Here is a 27,534-nt window from a genome sequence, read left to right as displayed (position 1 = left end):
GTGTGTTATTGTGTGTGTGTATGTTATTGTGTTATTGTGTGTGTGTTGTGTGTATGGTAGTGTGTGGTTGTGTGTGTGTGGTTGTGTGTGTTGTGTAAGCGTGTTCACATTTTGTAAGTAACAGGGCAGAGGTGGCCAGTGTGGATGTGGGAAGAGAACATGGAGCTTGAGTGCAGGAAGCGGTGGAGGGAAGGAGGACACAGGAGGACGCGAGTGTCAAAAGTGTCCCGGTTGTCTCTGGCCACGGCTGTTACCACTGACTCGGCATGAAAGCGCTCCTGTTCATGGCTTTCATCTCTCTGTGTTCTGTTCTTTGGGGTGGAGGAACTCCAGTGGTTAGACACTGTAGCACCTACAGCTCACCCCCACGGTGCTGTGCCTCAGATGTTGTAGGGACCTGGGATGTGTGTGGAGTTTGAACAGATTCTTGTTCAGTGGTCGTGCTTTGTAGGGCTGTGCAAACGAGACCGGATGGACGATCAGAGGGCCGGGTGCTGGGACTGTGCTCTCAGGACCTGACCCCTTTCTCACACAGTGTGCTGCGTGCATAAGGGCCCTGGTTTGGGAGTCAGAGAAACCCTAGGGTCTGATCTCTATTCTTTTTCTTTAAACAGCTATTGACTTATTTATATGTATTTTTTTACTTAAAAGTCACAGCCGTTTATTAGGTCGGAAGTCGAGACACAGCATGGCTCAGCTGGCTCTTTGCTCTACGATTCACAAAAGCAAGAATTTTCTCCAGTTCTGGGGATAAACCTGCTTTGAGCCTCATTCAGGCTGTGGGCTGCGTTCAGCTCCACGTGGTTGCAGGACGGAGCTTCCTGCCTTCTTGTGCCGTCTGCACCTTCTGGAGCTGCCCGCGCGCTTCGGTTCATAGTCCCCTTCTCCGTCTTGAAAGCCAGCAATGGAGTCTCATCTCTGTTTTTTATTAGCTGTTGACTGTTGTGTGTGTGTGATTATGTGTGTTGTGTTACTGTTAGTTGTTGACGAAGTGTTTAACTTCCCCTTTAGGTTTATCTAAGGATTAACTTCCTTCTGGGGTGGTTGTAGGTGAAAGCAGTGATGCATATAGGTGGCCCAGAAGGTGCTGGGCTTCTAGTAAATAGTGTCTTTGAGGTTTTGTTGCAATAAGTTGTGGAGCAGGACTGGGTTTGCAGGATCCAGACAGTATTAAATGCAAGGGGATATTACCATTTTATATTTTGCCTGAAACTCAAATTAGGTGGATTTTGATAGTCACCATCAAGATGCTCAGTAATAAACTCATTCATGTTCCCCCAAGGGGGAAGATTTCGTATCTGCTTTGCTTTATTAGTGAAGATAATTTTTTCCCTTGGCTATTTTTGGATGTGTTCAAAACAAGGCAGTTTCATATTAACTAAGATAATTTCCTCCTTGTCTTACATTGATAGGTGAACAGGAGTTAAGTCTCCCCAGGCAGGTGGTTTTCACATATCCAGCATGCGTCTGAAAAGACATCACAGCATTCCCCTCTAGGACACAGGCGTGTGTCCTAGACCAAAGACCTTCCCAAAGACCTCAGGCAGAATTCTGCTCCGTCTGGACAGAACCTGTGTTCGAGTTGAAACTAAGTGTTATTCCTGTTGGATGGCCCATTTTGAGGCACCAAGATTGACAATGGGGTGTGTGTAATAAGCTAGGCTGGGAGTCGGAGGACATGAAATGAGAGTTAATCTCATACTGGTCGTGGGACCTTGAGTGTATGAGCTAACTCTGCGCTTCCATCAGCCACCTGTGAAATGAGTGTAATATTCTGTCTCTCACGAGGTGACTGTGAAGATTAACAAAGGTGCATAGACAGACGCCTGTGTAACGCCTGGCAGGTGCCAGGCAATTGTGTCAGCCCTAAGGGATGCAAAGAGAAGAGAGAGCCACTGGCCCTCAGAGCCACTGCAGGTGGTGCGGCTGGCTTCAGGCTTGGGCTGACCCGGAGGCCAGATGAGCCCCTAGGTTGTATCTCACAGTCCCGTTCCTCCTAGATGGCGTCACCCTGACTCCACGCGGGTCCTCCAGGAGCCTTGGGATCTTCTCAGCCCATCAGCCAACAGAAGAGAAGTGGGCTCTTATCAGGTGTTGACTCCGTGTCAGGAACTGCTCTGAGGACTTTGTGGAAGCTCGCAGGGTACAGATAGAATGGTGCGGTTCTCGCAAAGCCGGAAGGAGGTGCTGACACTCTCGGAAGACCCGTGAAGTTTAAAAAAAAAATCTTAACAAAATCTGTCCAACAGAGTATTTAATTATTGCTCAAAGCAATTAAAGAAAGACAGCTATTTTACTGTAATTAGCAACATCACTCATAATGGTGCTGAGACACAGGACAGGGGTTCTCAACCAGGGGCTGATTTTGCCCCCAAAGGACACTCTATGCCTTGGCAGCGTCTGGAGGCATTTGTAATTGTCACAGCCTAACCCGTAGAGAACAACCCCCGGCAACAAAGAATCGTCAGGTCCGTGTTCTAGCAGGCATGTCAACCACTGAGACGATCAGTGATATTTATTGAGCCCTAACCCTAAGGAAGGGGCTTCCCTGTGGCTCAGATGGTTGGCAGTCTGCCTGCAGTGCGGGAGATCTGGGTTCGGGGTCACAGAGAGACGGACGCAACTGAGCAACTAACACGTTCACTTAACTGCTGTAAGAAAGTTGTTGTGTTAAACATATCATATGCACCATCTCATTTAAGTCATTTGCTGTCGTATAAACCAGGGGATATTACTATTCGCATCCTAAGAGGAAGCTTGGGCATCTGTGCAGCTGATCCGAAGGCACCTCAGAGCAGTGAGTAAAAGGTGGATTCAGAAAGACACTCAGGTCTTCTTACTCCCCAACCCTAAGATTCCTAGGAAGGCTAAGTGTCCCAGCTCTACTAGGTTAGCCTAGTTCTTTCTCTTAAATAATTATGTAAAATTCATTTTTAATCAGAGGATAATTGCTTTACCATTGAGTTGGTTTCTGCTGTACAACAACGTGAATCAGGCATGAGTTACGTATATGCCCTCTAGCCGAGTTCTTAGACTTCCCCGGTGGCTCAGAGAGCAGAGATTCTGCCTGCGGTGCAGAAGGCCTGGGTTAGTCTGTGGGTCCGGAAGACCCCCTGGAGAAGGAAATGGGTACAACAGCGTTCTTGCCTGGAAAGTCCCATGGACAGGGGAGCCTGGCGGGCTGCGGTCTGTGGGGTTGCAAAGAATCGGACGTGACTGAGCGACTGACGCTTTCGCAGCCTAGTTCTTAATGAACTCTACAGAGCTCAGGAAGAGAAGGCACACTGTATAACCAGCACTCATGCGTAAATCCTCTTGGTCTGACTCTGGAGCCTCCTGTCTGCCCTTCGGCTCCGAGTGCGGCGCTTACAGTCAGGCCATCCATCTCTCCTGCGCTGCAGTATCTCGACCAAAGGCTGTTAAGAGGCTTTTAGATTCCGCTTATCCCTCTCTTTCCCAATGTAGGCAAATCTAACCAATTCCTCTGTGGTTTTTTCTTTTTTTTAAGAAGAAATCCAGAGTTGATATATAATCTATAGTCTATAATAAAGTGCAATTGCACAATTAATTGCTGCTCATTGCCCCCAGAGATAAAGAACAATTAGCTTATGGGGAGGGTAGGAGGCAGGGAAAGGGACACATTGCCTATTTTATTTTTGAGTATTTTCTAGGCTTCTATTTGTTTCTTTCCCCTTGGAAGCCCTGAAACATCAGTGCAGCAGATCAGACTGGCAGGTTTTTTACGGGAAGATCCAGTCGACGTGAAGTTGTAACTGCAGTGACGTCCCCATGGAACTGTTCTTTAAACATTACTGTCTGAAGCATGGTGCCAGGTGCCCAGTCAGTTTCCCTGTGAATTTCACAGCTGGCTGCCCAGTTCCCACGCATTAGCGTCAGGCCCCATCCCACCTCCTGACTGATTTAAATGGACGCCCTGGGTTCAGCGTCTGCAAGGATTGGGGGAGATCAGGTGATGTGTGGTGGGACACCATGGATGATTACCACCCCTGGGCACCTCTCTCTACCAGCCGAGGAATGTCTCGCTTGTGCTTTTGACATCGTTTTAAGAGAAACTTTGAAGTATGCCAAGAACATGTGAAAATTGACATTGCAGAGACCCATTCTTTTCCTTAAATGGAGTGCACAAATTGGTGAAAAAGGCTTTTTTGGATGTAAAGGCATCTGAACAGTCTTGGAAAAGAAGTCATCTGTGTCTTCTGTATATCACTCTGAAAACAATACTAATTGGTAAATCAGTCTGTTTCAAGAGACTATTTAACATTTCATTGAAGAAGAAAATTTTATCTTCCTTTAATTGATGAGTTTAAGGTAAAAAAAGGACCGTTATTCTAATATAAATCTTTGGGTATTCTCTTGTCTTCTTGATTCTAAGCTACTTAGTAATCTCTCACTTTTAAATATTTTATAGAGCAAGTATTCATTCTTACTAAAGGATTGAAAGCAAATTAGCAAATAAAACGTAGTCCGTATTTCCTACTATGTTGACTAGAGAACTGTTAAGTTTGTGTTTTTTTTGGAATATAGGTGATTTACAATGTCAGTTTCAGGTGTATAGCAAGGGGCGTCTGCTATAAATACATGCATGTATCCACTTTTTAAAATTCTTTTCTCACATAGGCCATTGTTGCCTAGTTGCTAAGTCGTGTCCGACTCTTCGTGACCATGTGGCCTGTAGCCCTCCAAGCTCCTCTGTCCATGGGGTTTCCCAGGCAAGAATACTGGAGTGGCTGGCCGTTTCCTTCCCCAGGGGATCTTCCTGATCCGGGGATCAGACCCGCATCTCGTGCTCTGGCAGGTGGACTCGTCACCACTGAGCCATCAGGGGACCCCACATAGGCCACTAGAAAGTATACGAATATGCTTGATCCCACACAGTCTTGCTCAGAAGAAGCGGAATTCTTCTGAAAGCAAACAGAAGCTACAGCTGTACTTACATGGCCGTTGTTTCCTCATTGGCATTGATCTAAAAAGTAACTGTAATTATGAAAGTGACATGCGTTATAAGCATTCCTTGCGTGGAGGCACGTGTGCAACCGGAAGGGAGAGTCCCCTTTGTACTCCAGGAAGTGACCTCTTCAATCCTCGTCTTTAGTACATCGTTCATGATTGCACGTCTGTTCTCTGCCAGACGCTGTGCTATGTATTCCGGTATGAACACAGGCAAGGCCACCGTAAGACGCTTAACCAAGTCCCCTTTACCTCTGAACTTCTGTGGTTTTAGCATATGAAATCCCTAAAGGAAAGGATGACTTTCTTATGATCTTTGGAAAAAGAAATTAGACACTCATCAATGCCTCCTGTCTTGTGGCCATCTTTAAAAAAAATGTAAGGTGTATTTGTATTTACTCATTCATCTAGCTTTATTCAGGCATCAATGACATGGAACATCATTTAAGTCTAAGATGTACACGATGGTGATTTGATTCATGTATGTATTGCGGAAGGGTCACCATGATAAGGTTCCTTAACACCGTCATCCCCCAGCTACCGAAAGAGTGTACGTGCGGGGTCCGGCTGCTTGCTGCTCAAAAGCCAACAGACAGGCCAGGCTGGTGGAAAGGAAAGGCTGCTGTATTTCAGATGCCGGCAGCTGTGGGGGGCGGTGAGGGTGGTGGACGCCTGTCCAGCCCCCGCTGACGAGCAGGGTGAGAGCTTTGACAGACAGAGCTGGTGGGGGGGCCGTGCCGAGCGGCGGGGGCGCCTTCTTGTTGGTCATCGGTGGTCTGACCAGCAGCGTCTTGGCTGTTTCCCAGTTCATCTCCGGTTCCAGGGTCCGTTTGCTCCCGTTTATTTGTGGCCGGTTCTCTGCTGTGGCCTCTCCTGTCCTAGGCACAGTCCGGTCATCAAGAAGTTAACTCCTCCCCCTGGGGTTTTGGAATCTGTCATAGGGCTCACAGGATGGCTCAGGCTACCACGCACAGCCCTGGAGGAAGAGCTAGAGGTCCTCGATGGCTAATGACTGCGCTGTTACTAGCTAGTCTCCTTTCACTGTTTTCCTGTGTTTCGGCATTTCTCACTTTTCTGATTAAACATGTTCTTTGACTAAGGTTTCTCACAGACTGAAGGCAGGCAGAGGGCATGGCTGGAGGTTGGAGGCAGGGACCATAGGGTCCTGCTCCATTTCAGCCTCATATAATCCCCTTTTTTGTGGTGAGAACACTTAAGATCTGCTGTCTTCCAGGTATGCAATACAGTGTTTCCAATGGTGGTCCCCACGCTGTACACTAGATCTCCAGAATTTACCTTCCAGCTGGAAGTCTAGACCCCTAGACCGACACCCCCTGTTTTCCTCTGCCCCAGCCCCTGGTAACCGCCTTTCTATTCGCGGTGCCTGTGGGTTTGGCTTTTTTACGATTCTACATATCAGTGAGATCACGCAGTATTTGTCTCTCTCGCTCTGACCTGTTTCACTTGGCATAATGCCCTCACGGTCCCTCCGCGCTGTCGCGACCGGCAGGACTTCCTTCTCTTTTCTGCGACTCAGTGGTATTCCCGTGTGTGGTTTCTTGTCCACTCACGCGTCAGTGGACTCTCCGGTGATTTCCGCATCTCAGCCATTGTAAACAACGCTGCAGTGAGCATGGGCGTGCTGACATTTCTCCGAGATAGCGACTTTATTTCCTCTGGAAATATGCCAGAAGTGGAATTGCTGGACCTTTTGGCAACTCTGGTTTTTGAAGAAGCACCATACCATGTCTCACAGTGGCCGTCCCAATTTAAATGCCCACCAGCAGTGCCCACGGATTTCCTTTTCTCCACATCCTTATCATCACTTGTCTTTTTCACAGTAGCCATTCTCACAGGTATGAGATTGTATTTCATTGGGGGTTTCGTTTCCCTGATGGTTAGTGATGTTGGGCATTTTTTACAGGCATTTTCCCCCGTTGGCCATGTGTGTGGTGAGACCATTCTGTCATAGGCGATGGCCCACTAGTATATGCGAGCACTCTATATGTGGCAGTGCTCAGAATTCTAGTAAAGGCTGGCGAAAGTGAACCTTCCTTCTTTCATCACACATTCCCTGAGTGCACCCTAAGAGCTAGTGTGGTTCCAAACAGCATGGATGTAGCAGTGAATAAAATGGACCTTCAGTTATGAAACGCACTCTCTAGAGGAGAGGAGGTACAAGCAATAGCAAACATTAAGAAAAAGTAAAATAGATGTCAGGACATGTAAGTCCCATATGAAAAATAAGGTGATGGAAAGTGCCAGAGGAGGGCTCAGGTTTAAAAAGAGTGAGAGGACTGGCTTTGCTCGGTCAGTGATGTATGAGTAAAGGCCTGAAAGGGGTGAGGGAGTGAGCCATGTGGAATCTGACGGGAGAGGATTCTGGCACGAGTAGGAGGTGCCGAGGGGGACGTGCGTGTCGCGAGTGTGTAGAGCAGAGCCAGGCGGCCGGAGCAGAACAGGTGGAAGGGAAGCGCCGTGTGACGGAGGCAGAGACGTGGCAGGCCCAGGCCCTGTGGGGCTCGGGGGCCACGGACAAGAGTCTGGCTGTTGGTCCTAGTCACGTGGGAGCCGCTGGGGGCTGCACAGTCTGAAGACATGGTCCCCGAGACCTGTCTCTCTTCCTATGCCGATTTCAAGTTCAGGGGTTCCCATACCACAAAGGTGGAACCATTTGCTAGAATGACTCAGAATTCACTGAAAGCTATGAAACTCACACTTCATTACAGAGATGGATACAGACTAACATCAGCCAGGCGAGGACGGGCAGGTGGTGGGGAGCCGAGGAAGCGGGCGATGTTTCCCGTTCTCAGCGCGTGACGTTCACACGGAGCGCTGCCAGCCAGGGATGCTCCCCAGCCCGCAGCGTCCGAGGGTTTACTGGGCCTCCGTCGCCCGCACGGTGGATTGAGTCGATTTCACAGGTGGAGATCTCCAGCTCCAGATGCTCAGATGCCAGGTGACCCAAAGCTCATTCTAAACCACAGTGTTGCTCTTTGCTTGGTCAAGAACCCCAGGCAAGCAAAACCCCTGACCTCCCAGGAACCCTTGGTAAAGACCAGAACTCTTTTTGGACAAGATTAAATTCTTGACTTGGGAAAGCAGGGCAGGATGAGTTGGCTGGATGGCATCACCGACTCAGTGGACCAATGGACGTGAGTTTGAGCAAACTCCAGGAGATAGTGAAGGACAGGGAGGACTGGCATGCTGCAGCCCGTGGGTCCCAGAGAGTCAGACCTGACTTAGCGACTAAGCAATGGTAAGTTCTCGGCTACACGGGGAGTGTTGAGCACGGAGGTGACCTGGTCTGGTTTCGTTTCTTTTAGGCTAGACTCTGACTAAAGCCAGTCAGAGGAGCTTCATGGCGATGCTCAGGGGAGGGGGCAGTGCGGCTGTGACGACTCTGGTAGCAGTGAGTGAAAGTGGGCTTAAGCGTTTTCAAGCTAAAGCCCAAGAAACTTAATCACTGGTTGGATGTGCGTTAGGGGGAAAATGGAGGAGTTCATGACCCCCCAAAAGCAGCTAAAACTGCAAAGCTTGCCAAAGTGGGGTCTGTGGAGGTAGGCTGACAATGCTTCAGTTTTGGACACGTTATCATCAAGCCGTGTTCAACAGTGGCCCTGTACTCAGCCCATCAGGTATTAGTAAAGCTAATACCTGGAGAAGACTCTTGAGAGTGCCTTGGACTGCAAGATCAGACCAGTCCATCCTAAAGAAATCAACCCTGAATATTCATCAGAAGGACTGATGCTAAAGCTGAGGCTCCAGTCCCTTGGCCACCTGATGCGAAGAGCTGACTCATCGGAAAAGACCCTGATGCTGGGAAAGATTGAAGGCGAGAGAATGGGACGACAGAGGATGAGATGGCTGGATGGCCTCACTGACTCAATGGACATGGGTTTGAGCAAACTCTGGGAGATAGTGAAGGATGGGGAAGCCGCATGTGCTGCAGTCCATGGGGTCACAAAGAGTCGAACATGACTGACCGGCTGAACACCACCGCATGACCTTTGACTTTAAAAACTGAGACTAGCATTTCACTTCCCACCAGCCCCTTATAAACTGCTGTATCCAGAGGATGAGGCAAAATGCATCCTTGAGAGGACTTAGATCGAGGTCTTGGCTTCGTGTGAGAAAGCAAAGCAGGAAGGAAAAGTCATCATCTTCCTTTGACTGTGTTTACACGTTAAATGTTTAAGAACAGAGGCGAGTAATAAGCTACCACGCTCTCTTATTCTAGCCGTGTTGTGTGGCTTTGGATAGTTCGTTTTCTCCCCCGCAAACCTTCGAGCCCACACACGGGAGGCTTAGGACGTGTATCTGAAAAGCGATCCTGATCGTTTCTGTGTGTGTAAGGGGTCTGTCTGGTCACAGAAACTCTGGTGACACTGAAGACGAACCACAGGACAACGTGCTCCGGGGGTTGGGGCCTCTGTCTTCATCCCGACCGCTCGGTTGTTAAGCTGTGGCTGACACTTCAGGACGGGCACCCGGAGCTTCCTGGAGCTGGAGAAACAAAACGCACGATACTTCCCGTCGTCGCTGTGGGGTTTCTTCTAAGGATCATCTTTTTTTTAATTTATTTATTTGTTTTTGGCCATGCTGGGTCTTCCCTGCTGCTCGGACCTCCTCTAGCTGGGTGAGCAGGGGCTCCTCTCTAGTGGTGGCCAGGCTGCTCATCGTGGGGGCTTCTCTTGTGCGGAGCACGGGCTCTGGAGCACAGGGGCTTCAGCGACACGAGGGTTTAGCAGCTGCGGGTCCCGGGCTCTGGAGCACAGGCTCAGCAGTTGTGGCACATGGGCCTGTTTGCTCCGAGGCCTGTGGGATCTTGTTGGATCAGGGATCAGACTTCCGATTCCACGTCTCCTGCCTTGGCAGGCAGTTTCTTTACCACTGAGCCACCAGGGAAACCCCCTATCATAATAGATTTTATTCAGTGAAAGTGGATTCTCTCCTTAAAGGGAAACTTCATCTCCCCGAGTTCATGATTCTGTTCCCAAGCAAGCGGTTTGCACTGCTGTGCTGCCGGGCGCCGTGAGCCTCGGGTGACTGCCCCCCGCCGCACGCCCGCCTTTCCCAGGCACCCGACTCCCACGTCCTCACTGTTGTGCCGGGGTTCGGTCACCTGCGTTTCCCTCTGGGCTGTGGTTGTGTCTGGCTCGTGACGTTTTCCCGAGAACCTCGTCCTCGTTGGCTTTCACGTTTTAAAGAGCTCAAGTAACAACACCCAACCCTAATTAAATGTTTACTTGATTCAGGTCCTTTCCTAAATATAAAATAAGACTTCCCACCGCCCTCTGAAGTTTGGGTGCATTTATTACTCACGTTAGAATCATGAGGCTGGCTTCAAGAGGCCAGAGAACTCGCCCAAGTTCCCAGCATCGAGGGAGCTGGGACGGAGCAGGGCTCTGCAAGCTGCATGAGTACCTCCCCGCGGTGTGAGGCGATTTTAGGCGGTGGAGACATCGCGTTAACTGAATGTGACTCTTCCAGGGATGAGGTATGTTCTTCTCAGTTACAGTTTTGATTAAATTATAGAGAAACATTTCAGTGGGTTGCCTGCTGTCTTTTTTTCTTTTTCCTTAATAACAAACACCTAAACTCTTCCCCTTATTAGTAAAGGGAGAAGTAACACAGTTCATGCCACATGTCTTAAGACAGTGCATCTTCTGACAGTTTCTAATTTACCTGTGTTACTGAGAGGGAATACAGACCAGTCCACCTAAAGGAAATCAGCCCTGACTGTTCGCTGGAAGGACCGACGCTGTGCTGCTTTGGCCACCTGATGGGAAAAGCCAAGTCACGGGGCAAGGCACTGACGCTGGAAAGATTGAAGCAAAAGGAGAAGGGGCTGGCAGAGGATGAGATCGTTAGTGTCTCCAACTCAGTGGACATGGGTTTGAGCAAACTCCGGGAGATAGAGGCGGACAGGGAGGCCTGGCGTGCTGCAGCCCATGGGGTCGCGGAGACTGAGATGCCGCTGACTCGTGACTGCAAAGTGAGCAGGCGCTCAGCTTGCGTCTTGGACCGAGGCCCGAATCAGAACGTTTCATCGCGTTTATGCTCATGTCTACTCAATCTGTGGCAGAGCCTCTTGGTTCATGATATGGATTTGATCATCCCATTTGCAACATGTTTGTTTAAGAGAAAAAAAATGAGGTGATTTAAAAAATTCAGTAGGAGATACAGAGGTCTGACAAGCAAATGAAAGCTGTGTATTGATGTCCACAGAGCTGTCCCCTGCTCAGAAGCCTGAGTGGCGTACCTTGTGTCTCGCAGGCTGATCCCATGTGTCGAGGAAGCCCGGGTCAGGCTCCCAGTAACTCCTCTCCCAGCCCTGCCTGCTGTCTCCTCACCTCTTCTACAGTGAGTTTGTTCTCTGCTCAGTCGCTAAGTCGTGTCTGACTCTTTTGCGACCCCGTGGACTGTACCCACCAGGCTCCACTGCCTGTGGGATTTCCCAGCAAGAAGACTGGAATGGGTTGCCGTTCCCTTCTCCAGGGGACCTTCCTGACGCAGGGATCGAGCCTGAGTCTCCCGCTTGGCAGGCAGATCCTTTACCGCTGAGCTGCCAGGGAAGCCCCTTACGGTCATTTATCGGGCACCAGATATAGGCCAAGGCCTGTGCTGGGTCCTGGTGGAAAAGCGGTGAGTAAGTCAGAAAGCAGCCTCTGCCCACGTGGAGCTCCCATTCTCGCTATCCGAAGATGTGCTCTGCGTTCTGTGTGTCGCATCTAATGCTCGTAATGAATTTAGGTGACAGTTGCCATCATATTTATTTTTCAGATGGGCAGCGCAGGCTTGGGGAGGTTTACGGACACGTCCCAGGCCTCAAAGCTGGTAAGGGGCAACCCCAGCTGGGTAGGCTGGAGCCCAGGTCTTTACCTCTGCCACGCCTCTTCTTCCCACAGCCTTGATACGTACTTATCGTGTGTATGAAGGAATGAATTTCCCAGTACTTTCTGAGCTCTTGGTTTTTCGATGGGTTCTTAACCAGTCACATAATCCACGGTTTGGAGTGGCACACGTGGCTTTTAGGCAGCGCAGCTACTGAGGACGTCAAAGCTCTGAGTGCACCTGTGCGGATATGGTGCTCTTGTACCCAAATCTTTATCCTCTCGAAGGACAGAAGAAGGTCCCACTTAAACTCCTGATTTTCCTTTCTCTGGGTGTCTGTCAGCTGGCTTCTGTTAGTGTATGGCCATCAGGAAAGAGTGCTGGGGCATCTGGGACATTAGCTAAAGTGCCCGCCGTCACGGCCAGCAGGTAGAGAGAGAGAGGAGTCGGGACTGTTAGTAGTCCACACCTGGGCATTTGCAGGTCTGCGGCCGGTGACCCAGAGCATCTTTGCCCCGTCTTGGGTGAGGCACGCTCTGCCGTACGAGGTTGTGTAAAACCATCTCTCTTTTGCTGTACTTTTCTTTTGACTTCCTTTCCTTTCTTCCCCCCCGCCCCCCATTTTCTTCTGACTTGCCTTGGGGAGTTGGCCCATTATTTTACTGAAGGCCCCCAGCAACATTTTTAATGCATCGTAAAGCTGCTTATGAAACAGCGCCGAACAAATCTGTTGGGTTGAGGGCAGTGTGTGAACGAAATAAACGAGCTTGTGGGTGGAGGTTTGCAGAGACCCATGGAGGAGCCTCTGAGGTCAGTTTTTGTTCATTATCCACACTTTCTGGGCCACGCTGCCCCACTAAGGCCATATGCCTTTGAATGTGTGGATGAATGAGTGCAAACCAAAGGCCTAATTTCTGACCTGTTTAGAGGCCTTTAGTGCGTTTTCGTCCCCTTAATGCAAACGGGTGGCCTCCTGGCCAGATACGGTCCTTAAATGGCATTTTGACCTCCACAGCTTAAAGAAAATGGAAAAAGTAGCAACATTAAAAATTCAGATTATTTCCTATAAAAATTCAAGCTTTCTGGTTTCTCTTAAATGATCAGACTCTGGTTTCTCTTCAGTGTGGCTGCACTGGGCTCGCATTTCCTGTGTAAGTGCCTGACTGTCTGTGAAGCTCTGTGCTGTGGGAGGCTCTGTCTCCATCCATTCACGTTCTCTGTCTAAACCCGGAGGGGATCTAAGGTTGTCACTCCTCTGTTACTTTCTGTAAGTGGTCAGTGTGTGTGTATAAGTGAGTGTGTGTGTGTGTGTGTGTGAGTGTGTGTGTCTTTCAGATCCTCAGGTGAAGGCAGGGAAAGCCCGTGACTTTCAGGAATACTTGATGCTCTCTGGATTCCCTTCATTTCTGATCACAGTAATCATTGAATCAAATGTCACCAAAGGACGGTTGTGGTAGACTCATGACGTCAACCAAAAGCAGACATTGGATGGAAGAGTGTTTTTTTCAGAGTTCTCGCCTATCAGTGAGTCATAATATGAATTAAGCACTTCACCACTAGTATCAAGAGCAGAAGAGAAAACATCAACATTTTATAAGTTGATAGGTGAATAGATAGCTAGATGGCACCTAGGTGATAGACTAAATAGGTCAGCCGGAGTATTTGGTCACGGTCTAAACCCCGTTACTGTGGGCTGCAGTTACAAACCTTGAAGTCACTAGATCATCAAGTTTTAGAAATACAGTTGCAGGTTTGCTATTAGATGAGTCAATCATCCTGTAAGTGTTTCCCAGTTAACAGGAACCTTCATACTTCCTGAAATCAAGGTTGACATCTAAGTAAGTAACTAAATGATGACCTCTGCCCTCAAAGAAACAGAAGGCCACTTCTTTTTCTTAAATAGTCGACTGAGGTCACCCTCCTCCTTACAAGTTATATTTCCATATTTGGTGGAAAAAAAGAAGTGTGAAAAAAAATGAAAACCTTGCAGAACTGAGTGCCAAGTAACAGAGTCACATTTCTGTGGTGGGTCCAGTAAAGAGTGGACAGCTGAGGAGGGAAGTATTTTAGGACGTCTTCAGGAACAAAACAAGACTTGCGCAAAAATGCTTTGAATTTTAGTTTTTAATTCTTTGAATTAAAATGACAATTAAAATCACACAATCAACCTCATAAGCTAGTTTTTATGTTAGTTTGTTGAAAGAGCCTTCTAGTTTTTCTCTTTCTTCTTACATGGTCCATACTAGCAAAATTCAAGCCAATTAACATACTCTATGTTATACATGCTGAAAACTGCCATATGGCCAAGATATTGAGCCAACTGTAGATAATTAGATAAGGATAAATCTTCCTGTTTTACTGCACTAATTGCATAGACTGGAATAGATAAAATCATTAACGGTAGTTTGGGTTGAAAATTGGTTTGGTTTCCATGCTGTGTTAAAAAGTTCTTTTGATGTGAATCTCTAGATGTGAGCAAAACTCAGGCAGTCAGGCCAATATCCAGTTTTCAGTAAGAGTTTCAGAGGTGGAAGGAGAGGGATTGTGTCTTAGAATAACTAATTATTAATAATTGTAAACAATGTAATAATTGAATAGTGTTCTTTAAAACAAACAAAAACAACCTCTTGGTTTACTGTGGATATATATAATTAAAATCAGAACTGTGCTGTAAAAAGAAAATCCTTTTGAAAATTATCCAAGTCTTCAAAAATATTTAGAATAATTAAATACATTGATTAATTATGTATGCCCATATCTCTGTCTATATGTGTATTTCATGTGTGTGTGTGTACACATATGTACATGCGTGTTCTTGCAGTACAGGAGACTCAGGAGACGTGGGTTCCATCCCTGGGTTGGGAGGATCCCCTGACGAAGGAAGATGGCAACTCATTCCAGTGTTCTTGCCTGGGAATCCCATGGACAGAGGAGCCTGGCAGGCTGCAGTCCAAAGGGTTGCAATGAGTCGGACACAGCTGAGCGACTCAGCTCACTTGGAAAACACAGACATACACGCACACGTATTAGTAGTTAAAACATGCTGGTTTCTGGTCTAATTGTATGTACCAGTCTTCCTTATCAGTGCAGTTCATTTCTGTTCTTTAACAGCCTGAGGCAGAGATGATTCCCCTCTTAGTTCCTAACATTAATGATGAAACCCACCTACCTTTCCTTGAGTTCCCTGGTTCTCTTACATTCCACACATCAGTTCAAGTTATGTCTGTTTAAAATACTCTTGGCTACGTTTGGTTTATCACATGGAGTGAAAATCTGGAGTAAAATTGGATCGATGATTTTGGAAAGCAGAGCTGATTTTAGAAATAAAATCGTCCTGCAAGCCATTGTCTGTAAGGAGGATCAGGTCAGAATCTGAGAGCCATAGAACCCTTTCTCACCTCTGAGCTGAAAGGCCCCGTTTCTGGTAAGTCTCTGAGTTGTGAGCTGTGCTGGGAAGGCCTTGCCCTGGTGTCCTCTTTGACAGTTTTGAGAAGCAGAGGGATTGTACTGAAAGCCCAGAAACGATTTGTTCATTAACCTCCAACAAAACCTTCAGGACAAAAACCATGGGGCAGCGCCCCGTTGGCCTGAAGTGACAGGCTCCCTGCCCGCGTGTCTGTGTTAATGACAATTCGTCAGACACTGTGATTCCGGTTAACTCTGTTCAGCACATGTGAACAGCAATCCTGATCTCATGCAAAACGAATGGAGCTGATGTCGGGTTGTTCCAGGCTCTGGGTGCATTGAGCTCGGAGAAGCTGGCTTTCAGAAGGCCTCTGTCTTTGTTTTCACAGGATGTGTGAGACTGGTGAAGGGCTGTTTGTCTTTCAAACGCGAGATGGGGAGGCCATCTACCAGAAGGTCCACTCGGCTGCTCTGGCCATAGCGGAGCAGCACCAGCGCCTGCTGCAGAGCGTGAGGAACTCCATGGTACGTCTGGGAGCCCTTTCTCCCGAGCCCCGTGCACGCTGCGGCAGAATGCTCTTGCGGCCTCTGTGCTGAAAATATGGTCCGTGTTCTGGGGTGGCAGGTGCTTTCCCCTGTACTCAGCACTGTGTTACTCGGATGACATGCATCCTCGGAAAGCTCCAGAAAGTCACTTGGGAGCAGAAGAAGCATCCGCCAGCTCGTCATCTGCTTACTCACTATGTAACGTGTGTGTAACTCCCTTGTAACGTGTTGTGTCTAATCAGCATTCCTGCAGCAGAATGCTGTCCACTGAGTGAGTTATAAAAAGCAAGAGTATTTCGTTCTCACTGGGAGACTGAGAATTCTGAGATCAGGGTGCTGGCGGGTTCTGGGGGCCACTTCCTGGTTTGTAACTGGCTGTCTTTTTCTGTGTCGCAAATGGCAGAAGGGGTGAGGGGTCTCTCTGGGTTCCCTCTTGTAAGAGCGCTAATACCGTTCATGGGGGCTCTGCCCTCATGACCTGGCCATATGCCTGACTGTCTAATAACATCAGTTGGGGGCTAAGGTTTGAACATGTCAATTTGGGGTTGGGGACACAATATTCAGTCCATCACAGTCTGTGTATATATATATACACATTAAAATCCATTTGGCTTATGTATGGACATCTGTAGACACAATTCCATGGGTTATCTACCTCTGAAAGTGAAAGTTGATCAGTTGTGTCTGACTCTTTGCGACCCCAACGATACACAGTCCATGGAATTCTCCAGGCCAGAACACTGGCGTGGGTAACCGTTCCCTTCTCCAGGGGATTTTCCCAATCCAGGGATGAAACCCAGGTCTCCCGCATTGCAGGCAGATTCTTTACCAACTGAGCTATCAGAGAAGGCCATATATACTTACAAGTGTAACAGAAGTTGTAATTTCAAAGGTCAGCAGTGGTCAGAGAAAAAATGCAAGTGAGAGAAGAGAGCTGAGAGGAAACGGGGGAAATATTAAAACCTCACGACCAGACAGCTGTGGACATGAGGTCATGGTTTCTGTGTCGCAGAGTTCTTGATTTTTTTTTTCCAAGTAAACTTTGAGTCTGTATAGTATCTTCCAGTTTATAAGTGTTGAAAGTTAATCCCAGCTAAAACCAACAACAAAAATCGGTAATACTTTGAAGGACAAAGAAAACCTATACAGACTTCATTCTGCCCACAGCGTGTGTTTGCTGTCTCTAGGGGGTAAACCTTCATAGTCATCAGTGTGCAGAGACACCCAGGGACTGTGCCTCATATGGAGAATTGTGATTCATGAGTTTCTTCTTTAGGAACAGTAAATTTACAAAATCTGAGATGAATGTGCCACAGTTAAATAACGCAACTCATGAATTGTGACTGCAAACACACGCGTAGAGAGTCACACCTGGGAAAGAAATCTGCAGAACCAAAAGGAACTGGGTTGGCATGGGAAGGTTAGGGCAGTTTGAAAAGTCTGATTTAACCATGTGAGGTGGTTGGATTTAAAGAGGGGGAAAGCGTGCCAGTAATATGATCTGTCCCAAAGCAGCCAGGGATTATTCCAAAATGACTTATGTGTGCCGTGATGCGGGATATTAGAGCTAGGATCAGCAAATCTTTAGTACAGGCTGAGATAGTAATATTTCAGGCTTTCTGGATGAAGATGGTCTCTGCTGCAGCTCTTTCCTGTGCCGTTGGAGAGCAAGTGCAAGCATAGGTCATGTGGGTTCAAGTGGACATGGCTGTGTTCCAAAGGAAACTTATATTAATGGACAGTGAAGTTCAAAGTTCACTTGATTTTCACATATCATGAAATATTCTTCTGATTTCCCCCTCAACCATGTGGAAATGTTCCTTCTGAACTAATAGAGTCTTGGCATCCAGTTTCCCATATTCGTCCCAATTCTGGATATTGCAGTAGAGGTGGATAAATGCAAGGATGGATGGATAGAAAGAAAAAGGAAGAAGGAAGAAAAGAAAGAAAAGAAGGAAGAATTCAAGTCATTTTGAACATACAGGGCAATGTGCCACTGCATTAAAACTGTGAGCTACTCAAGATGCCTTTAAATGTCTGAAGAAGGTTTTTCTTAAAACTACCTTTTTGTAAAGCCATCAATTAGCATAAATCTGTCTGTACTTAAAAGGGAGGTTCTGCACGCACATGTGTTTCCATTTATAACCGCCTCATTACTTCCACTAAAAATTAATCAGGAATATGAGCAATTCATTCAGATCATCCCTTTGCAAATTTAACTGTGATATAATGTTGTCTGCTCTTAATTTGCTGTATGCTTAACAAGCTCTATGAAATGAATGTGGTTTTAAAAGTAAAAACATCCTGTTTTAAATGGAAGTGAGTAAACTTCAAAATGGAATCTGAATCTCGAGTTAAAACTGGGGATTGCAGAATGCTTAAAAATCAACATCCTTGAATTGATCTCTGATTAGGGGAGACAAGAGATACTGTGCTAAAATGAAACAAAGTGGGATGATACTATAACACTTCGGTTAGTCTTGCATTTTCTGCTCACTGGGAGAGGGGCCGCAGATTGGGTGTATTTTGACTAGGAATTGTCACTGTGCCACTACTGGCTGGCATCTCTGAGATAGTCAAGGTCATAAACGGCGAAAGATGGTGAAGCTAATATCATTAGGCAGCCCTAACCCTAAATCTAAATGGCAGTTTGCTGCCGCTGTTGTAAAACTCCCAAGACAGAATGCTTTACCCGTGACAGTTTGAAATTGCAGCCTTGTGTGAATGGTTTGAATCAGACTTATGACCCTGAATCCAGGAAGTCATAAAGGAGAGACATGTGAGTCAGATGATCATAATTATTTTTATTTTATTATCATTACTGTTATTACTGTGATAGGCTGAATGATGGCTCCCTGAGGATCTTCCACATCTTACTCCCTGGAGCCTTTGAGCATTGTCTTCTATGGCAAAGGGGACTTTGCAGCTGTGATTCGGTTAAGGCTCCTGAGATGGGAGATTGGGCAGGATCGTTCCAGTGGGCCCGGTGTTATCACAAGGCCCCCGTAAGAAGGAAATGAGGAGTCGGGGTTGGACCGAAGTGCCGTGGCCGAGAAAGCAGAGGCACGCAGAGGCGCTTGCAGAGTCTGCCCTGACGGTCATGGAGGCAGAGGAACTGGGCCCAAAGGTTGCCGGTGACCTCTAGAAATTAGAATAAGGAAGGAAATGGACACTCTCCTGGAACCTCCAAAAGTGGCCAGGACAGCGGACACCATGAGTTTACCCCAGAGAATCCTGTTTCAGACTTCCAGCCTCTAAATCCATGTAGCTATGTCTGTGTTGTTTTCATCCCAAGTTGTCACAATAGCCAGAGGTAGCTAATACAGTTACGACTGTATTAGTTACAGCTGTGATACAGTTATTAAAATTATAATAATGTATGTGGCTTTATACAGGTACAGTTTCATTAGTCACAGTTATAGTCAGTGTGTCCAGCTCTTTGCAACCCCATGGACGGCAGCAGGCCAGGCTGCCCTGTCCTTCCCTATATCCTGGAGCCTGCTCAAACTCATGTCCATTGAGTCAGTGATGCCATCCATCCATCTCATCCTCTTTCGATTCTTTCTCCTCTTGCCCTCCATCTTTCCCAGCATCAGGGTCTTTTCCAATGAGTCAGTTCTTCGCATCAGGTGGCCAACATGTTGGAGCTTCAGCTTCAGCATCAGTCCTTCCAATGAATATTCATTTCAGGGTTGATTTCCATTAGGATTGATTGGTTGATACTCCTTGCTATCCAAGGGACTCTCAAGAGTCTTCTCCAACACCACAATTCAAAAGCATCAGTTCTTCGGTGCTCAGCTCTCTTTATAGTCCAACTCTCACATCCCATACAAGACTCCTGGAAAAACTATAGTTTTCGCTATATGGACCTTTGCTGGCAAAATGCTGTCTCTGCTTTTTAATACGCTGTCTAGGTTTGTCATGGCTTTACTTTCAAGGAGTGAGTGTCTTTTAATTTCATGGCTGCAGTCACTGTCTGCAGTGGTTTTGGAGCCCAAGAATTACAGTTAGAATAATTACCATTATGATGTGATAACGATGAAAACGTGCTGTGTCTCTGCTCTGCAACAGAGAGCAGTGTGCGGGCTTTGTGTGTGCTTTCTGACCATCACGATGACCCTCGGATCAGAGGCCCAGTGCCGCCAGCTTGGAAGTAGCAGGGCTCAGATTTGGAGCAGCTGTGCTGGGACAACCCCCACTTCATGCTTTTTCTCAAAATCAGGCGTGTTTTCTTTGCCCTTCATGAGATCTGCTTACAGCCATTCAAAAAATTCTAAATTAATGGCTGACACTTAAAAGTTAAGATGTTTCACATAAAACTCAGATTTCTGTATCATCTTGGAAAGGGAAAAGGTCACGCACCTCTCACAGCCCACGTGGCCAGCATCGGAGACGCCCCCGCTTTGGGCGGCAGGGGGTCTGCAGTTCTCCCAGGTCCCTGCCCTCGCCCTGGCTCCGCCGCAGGTGGCGCCTCTCTGCACGTTTGCTCCCGGCCTGTGGCTGAAGTCCTGCCTGTGTCTCTACATGTGCCCGCTTCCGGTTGCTGGGTGACAACGCCGCAAACTCTGCGCCCCAGAGCAGCACACGTTTATGACGTCACAGTTGCCGTGGGTCAGGCGTGTGGGCGGGGCCCACCTGGGCCTCAGCTTCATATTCTCACAAGGCTGCGCTGTTCTAGGCCAGGGGTCCCCAGCCTGCGGGGTCTCGTGCCGGCTGGTCTGCGGTGGAGCGGATGCAGTGATAGCAGCGACAGCAGGCACAGCAGATGCGGTGCCCCTCGATCACCCTCCCCCATCCACGGGGAGAGTGTCCTCCGCGAAACCCCACCTGGCGCCAGAAGGTGGCGGCTGCAGAAGCTTAGACAGGGGCGGGACCCACTCACAAGCTCACGGTGGTTATCAGTGCAAGTTGATTCCCTGGGGCTGAGAATTTAAGAGCCCTGGTTTCCTGCTGGCTGGTGGATGAAGGCCACCCTAGCTCCCAAAAGCTGCCCTCCGTTTCTTGCTATCTTCCCACTTGTTTCACCAAAGCCAGCAAAAAAGACTTTCCTTCACAACGAGGGCCACACGTGCTTCCAACGGCCGAGGGAGGGGACCCCACAAGAATGTGCACACGTGGAGGGGAGAATGGGGGCCCCTTACTGACTCCACACGGGCGTCACCAGAGGGTTGACATGGAAACCAGATTGATGATGCTCTTTGCAGCCAAAGATGGAGAAACTATACAGTGAGCAAAAACAAGACCGGGAGCTGACTGTGGCTCAGATCATGAACTCCTTATTGCCAAATTCAGACTTAGATTGAAGAAAGCAGGGAAAACCACTAGACCATTCAGGTATGACCTAAATCAAATCCCTTATGAGTATACAGTGGAAATGAGAAATAGATTGAAGGGACTAGGTCTGATAGATAGAGTGCCTGATGAACTATGGACGGAGGTTTGTAACATTGTACAGCAGACAGGGATCAAGACCATCCCCAAGAAAAAGAAATGCAAAAGAGCAAAATTTCTGTATGAGGAGGGCTTACAAATAGCTGTGAAAAGATGGGAAGCGAAAAGCAAAGGAGAAAAGAAAGATACACCCATTTGATGCCGAGTTCCAAAGAATAGCAAGGAGAGATAAGACAGCCTTCCTCAGGGATCAATGCAAAGAAATGGAGGAAAACAACAGAATGGGAAAGACTAGAGATCTCTTCAAGAAAATTAGAGATACCAAGGGAACATTTCATGCAAAGATGGGCTCAATAAAGGACAGAGATGGTAGGGACCTAACAGGAGCAGAAGATATTAAGAAGAGATGGCAAGAATACACAGAAGAATTGTACAAAAACGATCTTCACGACCCAGATAATCACGATGGTGAGATCATTCACCTCGAGCCAGACAGCCTGGAATGTGAAGTCAAGTGGGCCTTAGGAAGCGTCACTACGAACAAAGCTGGTGGAGGTGATGGAATTCCAGTTGAGCTATTTCAAATCCTGAAAGATGATGCTGTGAAAGTGCTGCACTCAATATGCCAGCAAGTTTGGAAAACTCAGCACTGGCCACAGGACTGGAAAAGGTCAGTTTTCATTCCAATTCCAAAGAAAGGCAATGCCAAAGAATGCTCAAACTACCGCACAATTGCACTCATCTCACACGCTCGTAAAGTAATGCTCAAAATTCTCCAAGCCAGGCTTCAGCAATATGTGAACCATGAACTTCCAGATGTTCAAGCTGGTTTTAGAAAAGGCAGAGGAACCAGAGATCAAATAGCCAACATCTGCTGGATCATTGAAAAAGCAAGAGAGTTCCAGAAAAACATCTATTTCTGCTTTATTGACTATGCCAAAGCCTTTCACTGTGTGGATCACAACGAACTGTGGAAAATTCTGAGAGAGATGGGAATACCAGACCACCTGACCTGCCTCTTGAGAAATCTGTATGCAGGTCAGGAAGCAACAGTTAGAACTGGACATGGAACAACAGACTGGCTCCAAATAGGAAAAGGAGTATGTCAAGGCTGTATATTGTCACCCTCTTTATTTAACTTATATTCAGAGAACATCATAAGAAATTCTGGGCTGGAGGAAGCACAAGCTGGAATCAAGATTGCCAGGAAAAATATCAATAACCTCAGATATGCAGATGACACCACCCTTATGGCAGAAAGTGAAGAGAAACTAAAGAGCCTCTTGATGAAAGTGAAAGAGGAGAGTGAAAAAGTTGGCTTAAAGCTCAACATTCAGAAAACGAGGATCATGGCATCCGGTCCCATCACTCCATGGGAAATAGATAGAGAAACAGTGGAAACAGTGTCAGACTTTATTTTTGGGGGGCTCCAAAAGCACTGCATGTGGTGACTGCAGCCATGAAATTAAAAGACGCTTACTCCTTGGAAGAAAAGTTATGACCAACCTAGATAGCATATTCAAAAGCAGAGACATTACTTTGGCGACTGAGATCCGTCTAGTCAAGGCTATGGTTTTTCCTGTGGTCATGTATGGATGTGAGAGTTGGACTGTAAAGAAGGCTGAGTGCCGAAGAATTGATGCTTTTGAACTGTGGTGTTGGAGAAGACTCTTGAGAGTCCCTTGGACTGCAAGGAGATCCAAGCAGTCCATTCTAAAGGAGATCAGTCCTGGTGTTCTTTGGAAGGAATGATGCTAAAGCTGACACTCCAGTACTTTGGCCACCTCATGCAAAGAGTTGACTCATTGGAAAAGACTCTGATGCTGGGAGGGATTGAGGGCAGGAGGAAAAGGGAACAACTGAGGATGAGATGGCTGGATGGCATCATGGACTCGATGGACGTGAGTCTGAGTGAACTCCGGGAGTTGGAGATGGACAGGGAGGCCTGGTGTGCTGCGATTCATGGGGTCGCAAAGAGTCGGACATGACTGAGCGACTGAACTGAACTGAACTGTGGTATTATTTCCTGGAAAATCCCATGGACAGAGGAGCCTAGTGATCCACAGTCCTTGGGATCGAAAAAGAGCCAGACACGACATAGCAACAGCAACAGTCTGCTGTTATGTGCTCTAGGATATAGCGGTAATCGACAGGTAAAGTCCCTGATCCCACGGGACTTATCATTCAAGGGAGAATTATTCATGACCCTTGACCTGGCAGGAATCTGTCCAGATGCTATAGATGAGAAAACAGACGCTCACAGTGGTGAGGTCACTTGCCTGCAGCTAAGGGGCTCATTGCTGCTGGAGCCAGGAACGCAGGATCTTTTATGTGGTTCTTTTTCAATTTCCTGTTTGATATTGGGGTCTAGCTGATTAACAATGTTGTGAGACTTCCAGGTGGGCAGCAGGGCGACTCAGCCATACGCACACACGTATCCATTCTCCCAGGCTGCGTGAGAGGGGAGTTTGTGTGGTTCTTAACAGTCTGCCTGCGGCCGCAATGCCCTTACTCTCCAGAGGGTTTTAAAGCCCTCCTGTTTCTCTCATATCCACGCTGTCTTAGCATTTTCAAACTACCCTGAATGTCAGAGTACCTTTCAGAAATGCATTTCCGCTTAGAGTACATCTTAAAAACATTACTGTTATGGCAAACCCGGTTTCTTTTGGTATTTCTGGCTCCAGAGCGGCATCGTGTACCTCGTGACTCTCCTCCCTCTGCTGGTGAGTCCAGTGTGCTCTGATTCACGCCAAGGGTGGCGCGGAGGAGCGTGGGTGGTTCGGTGAGGACTGACCGGTGATGAGATGCGGCTGCCGGAGCTGTTTGCTTGAGAGCCGGCAGCTGCCTCGCTGGAACAGCGACAGGAAGACTCCGTGGGGACACTTTGGGACTTCCCTGAGCGGCCGGCTATTTTTGCCACCTTGGAGATCAGTGCTGTGAGAGTCTAATTTTGGAGCAAGGAGTGGCGGTGTGTGGGAGGTCCCTCATTCCTCGACCCGGGCTGTCATCTTTAGAATTTCCTTCTAGGCGAGAGGGACAGGGTGGAGAGTGATGGCTACCTGGCGGCTCCCTGTGTGGCTGCAGGTTTGGCCTCCCCTGGGGGTGACTTTGAGGCCCCGTCTCCCCCTTCCTCTGCAGCCCTGACTGTGCCTCCAAGCTTGTGAGTTTAATCCCACCTATTTCTGTGTTCCCTCTTTTTTCATTTGCTTGTTTAACTGAGATTTATTTCCATGTTTAGTTTTGCAAATAAAATTTGATAATGAATTTGTAGAATTCAAGTGGAACTGTGTTACAGTTCTGCAACCCAAAGTAAGTTATATTCAGCCTCATTTAAAAAAATTATAGTCAGCACATTAAAGAAAAATAACGGAAGATATCAAAGAAAGCATAGAATCAATTTCACTACTTCTCAGACTAAAAGACCCTTACCTGCTTGGATTTTTATGTGTATGAACACCCTTTTCACAACTTTGTCCCTATTCTTCTATCCACAAAAAAAAAAATCAGTTTTTGCCCCTTTTTGTGTTTATAGACTCTGGTTAATTGGGTTAACTTACAGATTCTTTTTTTTTAAGTTTCTTTTAGCATACTACTTAAAGTGGTTATCAACTTTTTTCCATTAATATTAATTATTGCTCAAAAACATTTTATCAAACACCAATCTGCTGCTTGCAAAGTAGATCTTATAGAGGACATAAAGTAAATTGTGAAAAAATCTTTTGCATCTTTAAAGAAGCTTGGATTTAGATTAGTTATGAATTTAAACCCTTGCAAACATGCAACAGTATAATCCTGTGATTCAACTTGCTCTAGTCCCCTCAGAGGGCAGTTTGTCCCTCTGATCAGAATTAAACGGATCAGAATTGGATTCAGGGACTCCCCGGTGGCCCAGTGGTTAAGACTCCATGCTCCCACTGGAGGGGTCACAGGGTCAGTCACCGGTCCCGGACGTTCCACACGCCGTGAGGTGCAGCCAAAACAATGAGAACTTCAGGCGTCTCTTTACTCGGCAACAGTACTTCCAGGACTTTACTCTAAAACCGCACCAGCAGAAGCAACGATAGGTGGGCCCACCTGGAGGAGTCACACCTGTTTCCTTACATCCCTCTGTTTACCACGTTTGCTGAGCCCTGCTGTCCACGAGGTGCTGGGGACGTGATCAGAGAAGATGGAGCTCCCACTCTTGGGAGCTGGTGTGTGAGTAACAGAAGCGTCACCCCAGCGGGAGCCTGGGCACACTGTGGGCCGTGGTGTCAACAGGAGCTCAGTGAGGCCGCTGAGCAGTCGTGGGTGGTGACCCCGTGTGTGTGAAGCACTCGGATGAGGAGGGGCAGGGCAGCAGGCAGAGTGGACACACTCGTTCTCACCCTCACCCTCACACGTGCTTTGTGAGCCCCGAGAGTGAGCTTGTGGCGGGAGACTAATGGCCCGGGTTGTGTTGGTTACCTTTGGCGAGCGGGACTGTGACTCGAGGGTCTGGGAGGGGGCTTTAATATCAATATTCCACTGTATGTTTTTCTCTAACATTAATTTTTTTAAACTGGCTACACAATTTTTAAAAGTGTGTTCCTTCTGGCTCTGCTGCCGCGCGGGCTTTGTCTCTACTTGCGGCGAGTGGGGGCGCCTCTGAGCGTGGTGTGGGGGGCTTCTCTGCAGAGTGCAGTCTCTAGGACACACAGGCTTCTGAAGTTGCAACTCCAGGCTCTGGGCCCAAGCTCAACAGCTGTGACAGCCGGGCTTAGTTGCTCCTCAGCTCGGGGGATCTTCCTGGGCCAGGGATCGAACCCTCATCTCCTGCATTGGCGGGAGAGTGCTTTATCACTGAGCCACCAAGGTAGCACCCATGATTATTTTATAGAAACAGCAGTTGGACTTCTGGACTGAGCTGGTCCACCAGCGAGAAAGAGGACGGGCTTTCCCACTGAAATGCGTAGCAGAGCTTGGTAAGAAAGAACAGGCTTTGAAAGCTTGGCAGGGACGTTTTCAGGTGCTAGAAATGTGGTCTCCATCAAGGGATGAGATGATCTTTGTGGAGAAGTTTGTGCCTGAGCTGAGTTTTCGGATGAACCAGAGGTAGCTGTGAGCTACTGCTGCTGGTGATAACGGCGACTCTGACGTTCACTGAGAAGTTACGTTGTGCCGGGAACTCTGCCGAGCACTAGACATCTATTAACATCTTGTCTTGGCTCCACTGACGGTGGGTTCTGTCATCCCATTTTTATAGGAGTTTGAAGCCTGGACACACGGACTGAAATGATGGTGCCAAGATTTAAACCCAGGTGTTGCTAGCTCCAGTATCTACAGGTTAGCTACTGGGCTCTTCTTAGCAAAAATTAAAATTTTTTTTTTCTCTGAATTCATTTATTTAAAGATAGAATGCAGCTTATTGAAGTCATGGAACACAGAATCAACACAGAATAAAGTTGTGGAATTGAATTGTTATATTTCATTTATATTAATAAATATATTTAAAGGAGCAAATGTAGCTTTTAAGATATTATTAAGTTACTAATAGCACAAGTAACTAAGAGTTTCTAAGAGTGATACTGCTTGATTTTCAAGTTGAAAGATAATAATGGTATTTCAACTAGATCGCAGCAAATGCGAAAGCATGTTTTGAGCTATATAGCACATGTGAGACGCCAGGCACTGCGAGTCGTACAGAATCTGCCTGCCCATGTGGGAGTTGCACGTTCGATCCTCGGGTCGGGAAGAGCCCCTGGAGAAGGAAATGGCCACACACTCCAGTACTCTTGTCTGGGAAGTCCCGTGGACAGAGGAGCTTGGCGGGCTATAGTCCATGGGGTCACAAAGAGTCAGACACAGTTTCGTGACTAAACAACACCAGTAGCTAAGGTATCGGCACAGAAGGTATTTTTAAAAGACTAACTTAGTTCCCTGTGTTAAAGTGGAAGCTTCACATAAACACACAGTTCTGTCTTTCGAGAAAACGAGACTGTGGCAACGCTGTGCCTGCCGGAGTCAGAGCTGAACAGCAGCTCTCAGTGGGAGATGCTGACACTCTTCTGGTTTTTTTATTTTATTTTATTGATCTACTTTATTTCTGGCTGTGCTGGGTCTTCGTGCTGCGGGGGCTTTCCTCTTGCTGGGGCTTCTCACTGCTGCCTTCTCTTCCTGCGGAGCGCAGGCTCTAGGCGTGCGGGCTTCAGTAATCGCGGCATGCCGGCTCGGCGGTCACGGCACGCGGATCTTCCTGGAACAGGGATCGTACCTGTGTCTGCTTGATTGGCAGGCAGATTCTTTACCACTGAGCCACCAGGGAAACCCGCTTTATATAGTCCCGTCTTTTCTTGTCTCAATGACCAGGCTCTGGGGCCTCTGGAGGGGAAGGGACAAGGCCCTCTGTGTCGCCATCATCTCAGGGCT

The 27,534-nt window shown here is 47.5% G+C and overlaps 1 protein-coding gene across 2 annotated transcripts in view; it reads left to right on the top strand.

Annotated features, from left to right (window-relative positions):
• The window catches only part of DOK5 (docking protein 5), a 152,030-nt gene that overhangs the window by 98,879 nt on the left and 25,617 nt on the right, over nucleotides 1–27,534 (top strand). For both annotated transcript variants that reach the window (XM_040248094.1, XM_040248095.1), the window contains exon 6: nucleotides 15,600–15,735. In XM_040248094.1, coding sequence (XP_040104028.1) covers nucleotides 15,600–15,735 — 136 coding nt within the window. The remainder of the gene's footprint in view (nucleotides 1–15,599; nucleotides 15,736–27,534) is intronic.

Source organism: Oryx dammah, unplaced genomic scaffold (assembly GCF_014754425.2).
Source record: "Oryx dammah isolate SB20612 unplaced genomic scaffold, SCBI_Odam_1.1 HiC_scaffold_10, whole genome shotgun sequence".
NCBI lineage: Eukaryota > Metazoa > Chordata > Mammalia > Artiodactyla > Bovidae > Oryx > Oryx dammah.
This window is presented reverse-complemented; position numbering and strand designations above follow the sequence as displayed.